The 14,572-nt window shown below is 54.6% G+C and overlaps 1 protein-coding gene across 9 annotated transcripts in view; it reads right to left on the bottom strand.

The window, feature by feature from the left end:
* Nucleotides 1–512: 512 nt before the first annotated feature.
* Nucleotides 513–14,572, bottom strand: part of ABR (ABR activator of RhoGEF and GTPase) — a 185,136-nt gene continuing 171,076 nt past the window's right edge. For 6 of the 9 annotated variants that reach the window (XM_040455452.1, XM_040455453.1, XM_040455455.1 and 3 more), the window contains 7 exons: nucleotides 9,691–9,750; nucleotides 9,331–9,440; nucleotides 8,516–8,655; nucleotides 7,318–7,452; nucleotides 6,125–6,230; nucleotides 3,798–3,945; nucleotides 513–3,198 (listed from right to left, as the gene is read on the bottom strand). In XM_040455452.1, the coding sequence (XP_040311386.1) occupies nucleotides 3,109–3,198; nucleotides 3,798–3,945; nucleotides 6,125–6,230; nucleotides 7,318–7,452; nucleotides 8,516–8,655; nucleotides 9,331–9,440; nucleotides 9,691–9,750 (789 nt within the window). In that variant the 3' untranslated portion in view covers nucleotides 513–3,108. Of the gene's footprint in view, nucleotides 3,199–3,797; nucleotides 3,946–6,124; nucleotides 6,231–7,317; nucleotides 7,453–8,515; nucleotides 8,656–9,330; nucleotides 9,441–9,654; nucleotides 9,751–14,572 lie in introns of all 9 variants that reach the window. The other 3 variants (XM_040455450.1, XM_040455454.1, XM_040455451.1) reach the window with 1 other exon arrangement.

Genomic DNA, 14,572 nt, shown 5'->3' with positions numbered 1-14,572 from the left:
TCCTGATCTCCAGAATAAACATAGTGTCCAATGGCTTAGGCTGGTAGGAACCTATATTAACCCTACTGGCTCTCCTAAAGGGAGGCGGGGCCCCCTAGAGAATCCAGCCTCTCCAACAATCAGACTAGGCCAAAAGGCTGCCCCAAAGACGCCCACTTCCAAGGAAAATGTAGAGAAGAGTTTACATAAAATAAGAAAACTCCCCTGGGATGGACAACTTTCTGCCATCTATTGGAGGTACACTGATGTCCAGGTTGTTGGGACCTTTGTCTTTCATGAAAGGAACTGGTTAGTGACTGACCTGAGACCTCTGTGAAGCACACAGAGGGGGCTGGGCTCACCTCCCCCCCAAGGTGCCACAGTCCCTGTAGGCTGAAGGGAAGCTCAAGGGAAGTTGACTAGGTGCACAGATTCCTGGGAGCTCCCATCTGGATGCAGCTGGAGGAGTTAAAATGTTTAGATTGGTGGTCTTCCCTGGACTACTGAGTATACAAATGTCCACACCACAGGGCTGGGTTGTGTGCAAATGTTGGGGCTTTGCATTTTTTTTTATTAACATTTTCCTCTCACGTGGTTTACATCAATTTATAATAATCTACATAAGTTGAAACAGAACATAGACCAAAAAAAATATATCCTTACCAACTTAAAGTGAAATATTAATGAAGGTTCCCATCCTACCTGTATCAGCAAAAACTGGCCGCCCACAGCCATTGCCAGCAGGGATGGGCATACTGGGATTCCTGCAGCCTGTCAGCTGGGCTCCTGTTGGCACAGCCTGCCCGGCTGGGCACAGTAGCTGGGGATTCTGGGCTGCACGGTCCCTGACTCTCAGGAGAACCCATGGGCTACTTCCTTGATGCAACTTAGTCCATGTCTGGTACCTGCCCCTCCCCACCCTGGGGGTGGAATTTATAAATATTCTGAGTCTTTTGCATTCCTCAGCCCCTGAAGCTTTCCCTTCGGTTCTCAAGTTGCTTAAGCAAGTTTGGGGGGTCTGGTGGCTACCTGATGCTGAGAAGCAAATGTCTCTTGTTTCAGGGAAGTGGGAGGCACCCATTTTTTGGCTGTAACTAGCTCTAACTGGTCCTCCAGTTCATGACCATTAATTAATGGCTTTTGGAAGCAGAAGCCTTCCATGCCCTACACCAACTCCTGAGTGCAGAGACTCCTGGGATGGTCACAAGCTGGGATCTTTAGACTCAAATGGTGTTCTTTCTCCATCTCCTGTCCCAGGGAGCAGGGCTCCTTGCTGAACCGCTAACAGGCAGCTATGTATTTCCCTCCTGTTAGGCATTTCTTTCCTCTGATGTGCACAGAATGTGTACCGTTCTGCCCAAGATTGGGCAACAGGTGTAAACAAGATCAGAAAGGGCCCTCCCTGCCTCTCACTGAGCAAACGTTCTACCTTTAGGTCCAGCAAGCCCTTCTTTAAAACTCCGCCCTGAGCACAATCTAAGGGAACCGTTCTCTACTTCTCTGCCACATGGAGCCAGAGAGCCGTGTACTACAGCTCAAGCCTAGGAGTGTTCTCCGAAGCCACCTGCCACATGCCGGCAGCTACTGCTCAGGTGGGAGGAGATACCTCTCAGTCCTTTCAGTGTGGAGAAAGGGGTCTCCGAGCTGGGAACAGAACCTGCTGATCCTCTGCTCTGGGGAAGAGTGTCAACAATGAAAGTCCCCAGCAAATCCCAGTCCCAAAAGAGGCAGCTGCCCATGACTCCTCATTCCTCCCCACTTCTGGAGTTGCCTAGAGTTCACCCAAAAGGCTGCATCTAGAAGCTGTGGGTGGGGTGGGGAGGCAGCACCAGGATGACTGGCTACTGCTGGACCTGGACCCTGCCTGTGTTTCCTAGGCCCTGGGGGACACACGGCCTCGGGGGCTGCCCTGTGGCAGCGCTTGGCTGTGGAGGATGTGTAAAATCTAAGGCAAAGGTACCGCAAGGTACGAGAGACGCCAGGAAGGACTGCCTCCTGGATGGAGCCTGCGTGTTTCTAGATACCTGCTTCAGCCATATTAGTTGCCCCCCTAGAGACCTGGCTCCACTACAAAAGCCACTATAATTCCTTGTTGCTGAGAGCCACTTCCCCCCAACTCGGGGCACCTGGTGCTACATGGCACCCCTCCGAATGTTCAACCTGTCTTGTTTCCTCAGTGGCCTGCCTCCCGCCTCCCCTGATTCCTGACCCTCCGGCTCTCTTAATATTGGGTCACTTCTGAGTCTCTACACTCAAAGGAAATAGAACACCAGGGGAAAAGGAACTGAAAAGCAGAAGAAACAGTGAAAGATGCCTCAGTGAAAGTAGGCAGGAGACAGAACAGATAAACCCCAGAAATGGAGATTGTCAGGTGGAAAATTCCAGAAATCTGCTCTCCAGCTCTGTGCTAAGCTGAGGATTAGTGTGAGTCTGTCCCCTTGTCCAACATTTGCACAGGCAGCAAGGCAAAGCAGGTGTGCTTCCACAGGTAGAGGACAAGGAAAAGGCTGGGGGCGGAGGGCAGCAAGTGGCAGCCTTTGACAAGCCACCACCGCCACTGCCACCCGGGGTCTCAACTTTCAAAGTGATGGAGCAAAAACCAAGGCTGCACATGCATGTGGGCAGGCTGGGAGGAAGTAGAGGGTGGAGGAAACCCGAGGAGAGGCTGCCAGGAGACTGCAATCGGGGAGCAGGGCCAAGAGAGGATAAGCTGGCAGTGGTTACAGAGCGCAAAATAAAAGCCCTTGGACTGGACTCGGGAGGAAAGAAAGTGTTGGAGGAAATGAAAGAACAAAGCAGGCTGTCTGTATGCCCATACTGGGTCGGTCACTACCATTTCTGCATGACAAATAGACATAAAACAATTCCTGAACAGCACGGGGCATTAGACACAACTAGAGGTACAGAGGGCGGGGCCCGGGGCATGGTGGTGAGGCTGGGGGCTGGGTCAGCTGGCTTTGTACAAGGTGGCACGAAAGATGCACATATTCCAGTTCTTGGAAATCTGTGTCCCTTGGAGTCTGGAGTGCTGGGTTTGGGAGTTTTCTCTTGTAGTCTTTCAAGTCTGTGTTGGGTCCCCCGGCTGGAGGGGCTGGCTCGGGCCACCCCCACAGCTGATCCCACCTTGGGCTACACATCGGTAGAGAAGTACAGTGTGTTCCGCTTCAGTTCTGCGAAGGAAATGGGGGGGTGCTGCAGGTAGTAGAGGAGGACCTGGACCTGTGGGGGGACAGGGAAGACTCAGGCTGGGTCCCCGTCCTCCCAGCCTTCTGATCTGTTGAGAAGAAACGGTCCCTGTGCTGGGGTCACCTCTGTGCCGCTCCCCTCCCTGCCCTCAGGCCGCTTCGCCTCCCTGGAAGCCCAGCTGTGCCCGCCTATTGGCAGCAGCAGAGGGCACTGCAGGGCAGAGGGTCAGGGAGCCTGGGGCCACTTCCCCAACCTCAGTCAGAAGCTTCCAACCTGCTCCATAGGTTGGCTTTGGCTGGGCAGCCCTGTCTCCAGACTGGACTCTGCCCTGAATCTTGTAGGGATTCCAGGGAAGCTTCCGACCCTAGAAGCAATCCTAGAGCTTCCACACATGAGGACGAGACCCCTGGATGTTACCTGTGCCCCTGAGCCCGTCTGGGCCCCTGGTCTAGGCTCAGCCTTTTTTTTGTCATGCTGGTCCCGAGCCCTGCCTCCCTGGTGACATTCCGCAGACCACCTACCCCGCTGCTAAGGAGGGAAGGGGTGTGGGACTCTGAGCTGTTCTCCCCGCCCCCCAGGGGAAGCTTGTCGCCCGCCTCTACCATTCCAGTTCCGGGCGGTGCTGGCGGTACCTGTGCCATGACGTCATGGGACCAGATGTCTGCAGCCGACGTGAGGTGTGCTTTGCTCTCCACTTCTGAGGGTCTCAGTAACGTGGGGCCAAACACAGTAGCCAGGTTGTGAAGGGACATTTTGTTGATGGGTTCCTTCTCAGCAACCCTGAAAGGGTTGGGGCAGGGGAGAAAAAAAAAAGTCATTCCTCAGCAGCTGCTCAGAGCTCCAGACCATTGGCCCGAGCTAGAACTGGAGGGATTCCCAGAAGGTGGGTACTAGCCTCCCTCTCCTAAGGGTGGGGACCTCTTGGGATGGAGGGACTAAGCCAATGGACCAAGTCTCCAGCTATGTCCCTGCACATTCCTGTATTAGATTCTAGCTCGTGGGCCACCCCTTGATGGTAAACTGCCAGAGCCAGAGGGCCTACCCCAACTCCCTTGATGATATTACAGATTCAAGAACTTTATAGTAACTCATACTCCTCACGGTCCTTTGGGCAGGAACTATCATCATCTCCAGCATACAGATGAAGAAACCAAAGGGCAGAGGGGTTAAGTGACTTGCCTGAGGTCACACAGCTAGCAAGTGGTAGAGCTGGGATGTGACCCCGCGCAGTCTGCCTCCAGAGCCAGTGCTCCTCGCCACTCTGTGCTCTACCCGTGATCGGTGAAGCTGGAGTGCATGGCCCAGAGGAAGAGCCACAGTGTGTGGGGCAGTGGCAGGGGCCAGAGGTAGGGAGCCAGTGCTCCGGCAGCAGTCACTCACTAGACCTGAGGTTCTTTGGCTGTGCTGGGGCAAGAACCACCCTAATCCCAGACGGAGCCCAGGGGTTCTCCTCCCATGCCTTTCCAGAAGGGTCTTCCTCATGGGACCCCGGAGTTGCCTCCCTTTGGATCGTTCTCTGCCTCTCTTGCATAAGAGGCCTCATGCTCTGTGGAAACTTCCCCTGAGTGGCAGCAGGGGCTGCCACCCGTGGTACTGGCAGACCCAGTACCACCCAACGCATCAAAGAGGTGCTGGGCCTCCCTCCCTGAGCAGTGCCTCCTCCCAGCTCCCAACTATACCATCATTCCCAGCCTCTGGGCAAGAGCCACAATGCGCATGCTGACTGCTTTGGAAACGGGCAGACAAACACTGCCATGCCAGGAGGCAGCTGTGCGGCTGGCCCAGCCCCCTCAACACACACACACACACACACACACACACACACACACACACACACACACCAGCCAGGGGCCCAGATGTGGGAACAGACTGTGCCCAGTTCCCAGGGTGGAAAACCTAATGAATTTTCCCTTCCCACTCCTCCTCTGTGTGTCCTCCCCACAGTGCTCGCCAAACTATGGGAACTGGTTGGGGCTTCGGTCCTGGCCAAACCAGAGGGAAAATGTCTCATAATGGGAAAAACAAGACAGCAGCCCCAGGCGTTTCCAGGTCTCTGCTGGCCCTCCAGAGCTGGCCTGGCTGAGCTGCAGCCCGGAGCCTGGGCCTGAGGGCTAGAGCTGAGTTCAGGGAGGAGCCGGCCCTCGGCATGGCCCCAACTCAGGAGCTCCCTGGTCCTGGGTGACAAACAGATTTAAGGGACACCAGGACACTTTTTGTCCCCACTTACACCTGGACCAGTGCTGGGCTCAAAGGCGAATGGGGGGGACACCGTGAGGGCTGGTTTCAGTTCAGAACTTTGCAAGCATCAACTTCAGCAGCTCCCAGTTAGAGCTGACTACAGAAAGGGTGGGGGAGACAGTGGGGGTGGGGTGGGGGCGGAACTTAGTTTAGGATTGGGGACGTGCATTCTAAGGACAGAGTTGTTGCTAACCCCAAGCAAATCCCTGTGGACTGGGGCTCGGTTTCCCTGTTAGGTGAGGTGTGGGTCAAGACCAGTGCATTTCAAACTTTTTTGACTGTGACCCACAACAAACACACTTTACATCCGAACCCAGAACACGTGACCGCGTGTAACCGAACAGAACCACAACATGCACGCTTACTGCCCACAGCGTGCCCTATGCCGTCTGTTCCATTCCACTTAAAAAATGTTATGGTGACTGAATGACCACTAACTGCAAAATCCATCTACAGTCCCTGGCTCTGACCCTGCCTTTCTAAGCACTCTATGGCCCATACCTGAGGTCACTATTAGGACCCAAGTATTTCTCAAAACAGAAGAATTTGAGGGCAAGAGTCTGAAAAGCAAACCCTCATCCTGTTAGGGATGGCCCAGCAGAGGCCAGTGCCCATGAGGAAGAGCTGAGAAAGGGGGTCTCCCCCAGTAGATGTGTCCTCCCCATCAGGGGCCTGCCCTGGGCTCCCTGCTCCCTCCCCCAATTGGGCCCCTGCTCATTACCTTTTCAAGTGTTCCAGCAAGAAGAGGAAGGTGATGAGGTTGGGGTCGGGCAGGGTGCGGAGCAGGTGCATCATGCAGTTTTCCTTGGCAGCAGGGTCTGACAGGGCTGGGGGGAAAGCAGGGCAAGGCTGGAGCTCAGCTCCCAGGCGGGCAGGCCCGAGCCAGCACCCCCATGGTCAGGAGGCTATGGGACCCTGAGGGAGAGCCTGGGCTGCTGTGCTCCCCTGAGGGGAGCAGACCCTGTAGGAAAGGAAGGGCCTGGTATCTTCCCAAGGGTGGGCTATTAACAGCTAGTTCCTACAGAAGCCCCCACCCATGACCTGTAACTCAGTCAGGAGGTAGGCTGGTGGGGAGCAGGCACCTTTCCTCCCCTTACCACATGGGCCTCTACGGCTCTTGCCATTCCCCATGCCTGGTCTAGAAGGCTAAGTTTAAAGAATGATGATACTGGCACGAATGTTTCCTCCCTTTCAACTGCCTCTGATGCTAGAGCACGGCAGTGAACAGCCTTCCCTTCCATGGGGCTCTTCACTTCCTGCCATGGCTGAAGCCCTGATCTGTTCCTGAAGGATGCAGGACGGAGGAGGCAGGAGGGTGGAGGGAAGAGGGAGGAGGGAGGAGGGAGGAGGGAGGAGGGAGGAGGGAAGTGGTAGGAGAGAGGAGGGAGGAATCAGGAGGCAGGAGGGAAAAGTGAGGGAGAAGACAAGAGGGATGCTCCCAGGCCTGGATTCGCCTGGGTAGGTGGAGGCTGGAGCCCTGCTGGCCGAGGCCCTCAGCCTCCACCCACCCATGGCATCGGTGAGAGCGAGGGAGTGCTCCTCTGGAAGCCTGGGTTCCAGCCATCTCAAGTGCACTCCAGCCAGGCTTGTCCTTGGCTCTGGGATGCTGGCCCTGACCACCCACCTCAGGGCACATTTCCCCGGATGCCTGGCTTTCCAGCAAGGAGGTCAGTATTCAAGGAGGAAGCACAGAGGGCAGCCCACAGGGGCAAGAGGGGAGAGGGACAAGTGAGCGAGGGTCCACCGCTGGATCAGGCCCCAGCAGGTCACACCTCACCCTTTGGGCCACTCGGTCACGCAGCCCCAGAGCACTGGGCAGACCAACAAGCAAGGGAAGCCACGGATCTCTTGGTCCTCACTTTGCGGTCAGGGAAGTCTGGCTCAGCCCAGCCCTCGGGTCCCCCAGAACCTCACCGATGCCCTCCATGAAGGCTGGGTAAAGTCGGTCTGTGAGGAGGGGCTCGGGCAGCTCCCGGAAGTAGAGCTTGAGGGTGCCGGCGATGGCATTGATGTCCATGTCGCTCAGCATCAGTAGGATGTCCTTGTTATCTGCAGAGGAAGTGCGCAGTCAGGTCTGTGGTGGCCTGAGCCCCTCTCTTCCACATAGTCCTCAGCCGGGCGGGTGGGCCTGTTCTGTCCCACACAACACGGCCAGGGGAGCCCCCCACCCACTCTGTGTCTGCTCTGGTCTCCCCAGGAAGGGCAGGAATGTAGGTAATGCCCACAGGTGGTCTGTGACTCAGCCCCGGGGTGGGGGTAGGAGGGGAGCACAGTTCACCATCCAGAGTTTTGGAGCCACATTCACACCACATGTCAGACACCCTCTTTGGAATCTCCCCACTGCTAAGCCTCTCTCTGGAAGGCACTGCACATTTTTTACACCTAAAATCATGTTCTGACGAAGCCTCAGCTTCCAGGTTGCACAGAGGAGCCATGCCAGCACATCCCCAGCCCCTCACCCCAGGCTTCCTGAACACAGGCCCCACCTCAGCTCTCATGGAATCAGCACTGCCCGGCCAGTTCAGGTTTCCTGACTACTGCAGTGTGAACCAACAAGATGAAGGAAAGAAGAATCAGAAAGGTCAGGACCCACCACTGAGGAGTTTACGGGGCTAGGGGAGCAATGCCCCTCCCAAAGGGTGCTCGGGGCTCTGGAGACAGCAAAGGGGGGCCCGGGCCAGCCAGTTCAGGCTTAAAGCCCTTTAGATTCCTTACAGCCCACCAGGCACCAGGGAGCTGGCAAGAAAGCCAGGAACACTGGAGTAAGAAAGATCTGAGTTTCAGTCAGGCTCAAAACCTACAAGCTGGGCGATCCCGAGCAAGCGACTTGGCCTCTCTGAGCCTCAGTTCCTCACCTATGGCAATGGATAACAGATTGGAGGGGAGGAGGATCACAAGAAAATACAGGTGGAGTCCTTGCTTTAGAGACTCAGAGATGACCCACCACGTGCCACATTGGACTGTGATTCACAGACCAAGGCTCCTCTGCCATCAGCTACTTGGGGCCTCTCTGTGGAGAAGGCTTCCAGTTCTTCTAGGCTCCCCTAGCAGGTGGCTGAGCCTCTCAGAGTGCCCTCTGCCCACCAGCCCAGGTGGGGCCTACCAGACTCACTGGCATCAAAGACGGTCTTCAGCGCCTGGATGTCAGTGGCCACCCCTGATATCCGGTAGATGCCGACCTCCTCGATGCCCCTCTTCTCCACCTCCTCCACACACTGCCGCACGATGTAGGGCACCTTGGAGCGCTCCCGCCTGGTGGGGAGGGGAGGGGAGGGGAGGGGGTGGTAGAGGGCCTCCCCGTGATGGCTATGGGTAGCCCCAACTCTGCACACCTTGGCCTTGGAGTGCACTAGCCTCTGGCGTCAGGGGATGGGGCCCAAGAAAGGGCTAAGAGGCTGTGCCACCCACACCCCACCCAGCCAGCCCGAGGCCTGCCTGCTGAGGGACAGCAAGGGACAAAGGCAGGAAGAAGGCTTGGGAGAGAAGCCCAAAGACTCTGAGAAAAGAATGTTCCTTAGAGCACAGATCTCAGGTTCAAATGCTTACGGGGGACCAACAGGGAGTCCACTGAGGACTCAGGTCCTCAGGTCCTAGGAAGGGGAGACAGGAGGTGGCGGGCAGAAGGGCACGTCCCCCTTCCCGAGGGGCAGCCACCCCTTGGAGTCCAGCCCGCTGCTGCCAAGCCTCAGTGGTCACAGCCTCTCGTTCATTACAAGAAGCTGACAGCCTGGGAGTCTCACAGACTCTCCCAGTGCTCAAATGCTGGCTTGTTGATCTCTAAAGCACTGGGGAAGACAGAGATAGACCTCTGCGGGCCACTTTTGGCCTCCAAACTGGCCATCCACTGAGCTGGAGGGGGGCTGACGGGGGCTGGCAGGGGCCCCGGGCACTCATGCCAGCACTCAATACGCCAGAGGCGGCACCTACTTAGTCACCACGCTGATCTTCACGCCGAAGACTCCAGTCTGCTTTTTGGACGGGGTCCTCTTTAGGCTCATATCTCGGCTGGTGAACTTCATGGAGAATTCCACTTTGATCTGGTTGGGGGTACGGCAGGCACAAGTCCCCTGGGGCATGAGTGCCTCCAGAATGCAGGGGTCCCCTCCCCGTGGGGCCACGTCCACCACCCAGGGCTCCCCGAAACACCTGCAGGGTGGGAGTGGGCAGGGTGCCGGCAGTGTAGGGGGTAATGGGCCGGGCTGAGGGGACAGGGGTAAGACGGCACCCTGGGGACAGCAGCCAGAGGCCCACCCATTGTGCAGACATTTCCTGTGTCTCTGGGCTCACCCCGTTCATCTCAATCACATCCGTGTGCCAGTTCTTGGTTTCTACAGTTTGTGGATCCAACTGCAGAGAAAGGAAGAAAGAGAACATGAGTGAGAGGGATGCAGATGGCAGCTCGGGGGCGAGCCAGAGCTCTCTGCTGGCCAGCAGCTGCTCATACGCGGGCTACATGGTCAGGAAGGCAGAACTGGGGCCTGAGGCTTCTCTTGAAATCAACCCCTCAGGGAGGCTCCAGCCCCTGGCCCTCCTGTCTGTCCTGGCTAGTAAAGGACTCCCCTACTCCGTGAAGGAGCCAGGACATACTGGTAGGCACTGTGGCCCATCACATCTCATTCGTTAGTCACTACCACGTTCTGAGATGGGTATTAACACCCCACTTCACAGATCAGAAACCGAGGCTTACAAAAAATAGGCAGCTTATTCAACTACCAGGACTGGGGTGGACAGGAGGGTCTGTAGCCTGTGCACATGGAGGTGCTGAGTGGGGGGCGGGAGAGGTTAGGGGGTCCGTCTCAGGAGTCAGGCTGCCTGGGTCTGAATCCTGGCTCTGCTGCTTCCAGGTGTGTGACCTTGGGAAGTTTCAACCTTGGTTAAGCCATCAGTTCCCTGCAGCAGCCAGTAGCAGAACCTGTCTTGCCAGATTGTTGGGAAGACTGAGTGAGATAACAGTGGGTGGGCAGCTGGCCCCCAAGGAAGAAAACACTCCTGTAGGGGAACCCCCCAGATTGGGCTGGAGCCCCAGGAAGTGGGGGTAACCGGGGAGTCTCAGGGGCACCTAGGTGGCTCAGTCGGCTAAGCGTCCAACTCTTGGTTCTGGCTCGGGTCATGATCTCACAGTTTTGTGAGTTTGAGCCCCGAGTCGGGCTCTGTGTTGGCAAAGCCTGCTTGAGATTCTCTGTCTCCCTCTGTCTCTGCCCCTCCCCCACTCCCCCTGTCTCAGTGTCTCTCTTGGAATAAATGTTAAACTTAAAAAAAAAAAAATTAAAACAGGGGCGCCCGAGTGGCTGAGTCGGTTAAGCGTCTGACTTTGGCTCAGGTCATATTCTTGTGGTTCCTGAGTTCGAGCCCCGCGTCAGGAGTCAGGCTCTGTGCTGACAGCTCGCAGCCTCTCTCTCTGCCCCTCCCCAACCCATGCTCTGTCTCTGTCTCTCTCTCTCAAAAATAAACATAAAAAAATTAAAACAAACAAACAAAAAAGCAGGGGAGGCTCAGAGATATTCCTCACAGGGGATCGGACAGGACTCCGTTTCTCTCAGTGGCTTTCAAACTGTTTTTCCTTGTGCACCCACACAATCATCTTGAAAAAACTATGCACTCCCTGGCCCATTTTCAACTCAACATCTGAGTATTTCCAAAGCAAGTTTCAATAGTTGCAAAGGATAGAACTTCCAGGATAATGTAAATATTTACATCTTAAAACACAAACTGCTACATGATTCTCTTCAATGTATTCAGTGGAATCCAGTTACCACAGTGATTTGATGCACCGTCATCTATTTAAAAAATACAAGCTCTTCTTTCCCTCGTACAAACCCTGTGCCATTTCTTTTTCTCCCTGGATTTGTTGTTATTCTACTTCTCCTAAAGAATTTTCTCCTAGTTTGTACTTTTCTGTCTTTTTTTTTTTTTTTTCCCAACGTTTATTTATTTTTGGGACAGAGAGAGACAGAGCATGAACGGGGGGAGGGGCAGAGAGAGAGGGAGACACAGAATCAGAAACAGGCTCCAGGCTCTGAGCCATCAGCCCAGAGCCTGACGCGGGGCTCGAACTCACGGACCACGAGATCGTGACCTGGCTGAAGTCGGACGCTTAACCGACTGTGCCACCCAGGTGCCCCTGTACTTTTCTGTCTTAAAGGCTTTCATTCTTCACTCTATGACATGTTGCTTCAACAAAAATATCTGTACAAATGGCAAGGAAATACTTCCTGGGGCCACAAGGCTCCAAATATTCAAAACATGTCCTAGATTAGTTATTACAATGATTAGCAGCACACAATAAAAAAACTAACCAACACATTACGAATAGTTATTAATAAATATTCAGTAGCAACGTACTATTTTGACGGGACTGCATCTCTTCATGAGACAGGTAGAACATTTTTCTGTGTGTGTGTGTGTGTGTGTGTGTGTGTGTGTGTGTGAATGTTATGTTTTGCTAGGGTGGAACTGGGTACAGCCTCAAATACTGCTTCTGTGTGTGCATGTGTGTGTGTAAGTGTCTTGTTTTTTTTGTAAGCTCTACACCCAACATGGGGCTTCAATTCATGACCCTGAGATCAAGAGTCACACGCTCTTCCGACTGAGCCAGCCAGGCGCCCCTGGGTTTGTTTTTAAAGATGTAAAGGATGGAACATCTTGTTCATATAAATAACTAGATGGGGCTGAAAATAGTTTTATTACAGCAACATTATATGATTCTTTATGCTATTTCCTCCTCATTTGCCTTAAATTGCATATATACCTATCATCAAAAATTTTGTTTTTGTTTTTATTTTTATTTTTGAGAGAGAAGGTGCAAGCGAGGGAGCGAGGCCACGTGGGGGAGGGGCAAGAAGAGAATCCTAGGCAGGTTCCGCGCTGTCAGTGCAGATCCCGACGCAGGGGCTCGATCTCAGGAACATCAGATGTTGACCTGAGCTGAAATCAAGAGTCGGATGCTTAACCGACTGAGCCACCCTGGCGCCCCCCAAAATTTATTTTAAATGACGTCTCAGCTGACAATTTCCATCAGTTTTGTGGAAAGCACCCGACTTGTAACTGGGCCTTTAGTGTCTTTTACTTTCTCAACACCTACACCTACATTTCAAGAGGCCCCGTGCTGTTGGCCACCCAGGGGGCCTTGGTGCCCTGGGCTATGCTCTGCAGTGAGTCCTGGGCTCCCCAGCAGAGGAAGGGAGGCGAAGGTGAAAGGCTTTTCTCAGGCAGATTGCTTTGTGGTAATAGCACCTGTGGGAGTTGAGAGTCTGCCGACTGATGCTCTGAAAACTCTCCCTGCCCACACACCCCCTGGAAAAGCTCTCTGCACCCTCAGGAGTGTGTGTGCAGCAGTGTGAACACCACTGTTCTAGCAGGCCCACACCACAGAGGAAAACGATCAGGTCAGCCCGGAGTGGGCTGGGCCCTGGAGCTTCCTATAGCTCCAAGTAACTCCTTCCAGCACCTTCTATCATCCACACCAGCTGCGGGCAGGTGGCAGTGGGGGGGAGGGGGGTCTGCATGTGGGTCAGCTTTGGTCCAGGCCAAGCCTCTAGCAATTGGTTCCCTGCCCAGAGGAGAGATGGAATTGAGAAGGGGGCAGAGGAAGAGCAGTGTGGATAGGACCGAGCAACCCCCATGCTCCCCAACTCTGCCCCAGCACCTCCTCAAACACACAAGGGAAGCCTGGCTGTTGTCCAGGCTCGTTACTTCAGAAGATTTGGAACCAAGCATCCTACTGGGTCCCAAAGTAAGCCCCAGAACCTCCCTCTCCCTAAACCTTTTTTATCTCAAACCCTCACCAGGCCTGTAGCACAGGCTAACCCTTATCGTTCCCTCCTGCCATCCAGAATGCTGGCTCTTGGACATAGGGCCTGGGTCTGTCCCCAGCCCTATCCTCTAGCAGTGGCCACCTGGAGTAGAGAGCTCAACGGTGCTTTGTCAACTGCGGCTACCACCCTTGGGTCACACAATCTGGACGGACCAGGACCTTTTAACTCTGGTTTTTCCAGCCATCGGAATACGCCTCAGGCCGACTCCATGGTCCCGGCACCTAATGCCCCTCCTGTGCTCTAACCACCCATGATCTGGCACCTCCTGGCAGCTGCCATGGACTAGGGAGCCAGTGGTCCCTCCCTGGGTCCTGGAGTGGCATCTGGACACAGCCAAGTGGGGATACACAGGGATTGAGAGTCAGGCCTATCTGGGTCCAAATGACTGCTCTTCTTCCACTCACCTGTGTGAATCTGGGCAAGTCACTTAAACCTCCTTGAACGTCAACTTCCTCATGGGGCATCCATAGCACCTCAGAGGACTGTTATGGAAAATACTAACAGAACTAATGCATTCTGAGCATTTTCTAGGAGTCTGGCATGATGGATGACAAACCCTTCACACACAGCATCTCAGTTAATCATCATAACAAGCCTGTGGGGTTTAAGCCTTTTTTAGCCGCCCCCATTTTACAGATGAGGACACTGAGGCTTAAAGGGAGTAAGGAACCTGCCCAGCGCCGCACACTTAGGAACTGAGAGCTGAGGCACAAAATCAAGTCTCCCCGACTTACCTACTCTGCTAACCCTGCAAAATAAGGTGCAAAGCACCTAGCTGGTGTCTGTGCCTCACGGCAACAAGACATGTGCTGTTTCCATGATTTGCTTACAAAGGAGACATTAGGCCTCCCGGTGCCTGGTCTGACACCACAGGCAGGCCTGGGTGCTGGAGGGCTGCCTCCAGTACAATTCAGCCATTCTCTCCCTCCCCATCGTTTCCGTTCTAACTGCTAAGCAGCAACCTTACATTTTCCTGGGAGCATGTGAGACACAGGAAAGGCAACTCCTGATGTTAAGGCCAAGTTCTAGCCCTGCTTCTTCCAGAAAGCCTTCCTTGGATACCCCCAGGCCTTCAGTTCCCTTCTGCATTCCTGCTGGCACTGAGACCCTGTCCCTCTGCAGCCTGCTGGCACCATTTACTGTCATTTCACACACTCCAGCCTGTCTGAGGCCAAGTCTGAGGAAGGTGGCACTTCTGTGTCTTCCTGTGAGTCCCCACCGCTGCCATATTCTGGATCCCCTTTGCAGGTGTGGCCCTGGTATGCTCGAGGGAGGCCTGCCTAGCCCCTTGGTGTCTTGACAATGAAGTTCTGTCTCCCAGCAGGCCACCAGCCTCCAGAAACCAAGTCTATTTT

This window comes from Herpailurus yagouaroundi, unplaced genomic scaffold (genome assembly GCF_014898765.1).
Source record: "Herpailurus yagouaroundi ecotype Mexico unplaced genomic scaffold, PumYag 215, whole genome shotgun sequence".
NCBI classification, from domain to species: domain Eukaryota; kingdom Metazoa; phylum Chordata; class Mammalia; order Carnivora; family Felidae; genus Herpailurus; species Herpailurus yagouaroundi.
The sequence above is the reverse complement of the archived record's forward strand: the minus strand, read 5'-3'. Positions and strand labels throughout refer to the sequence as shown.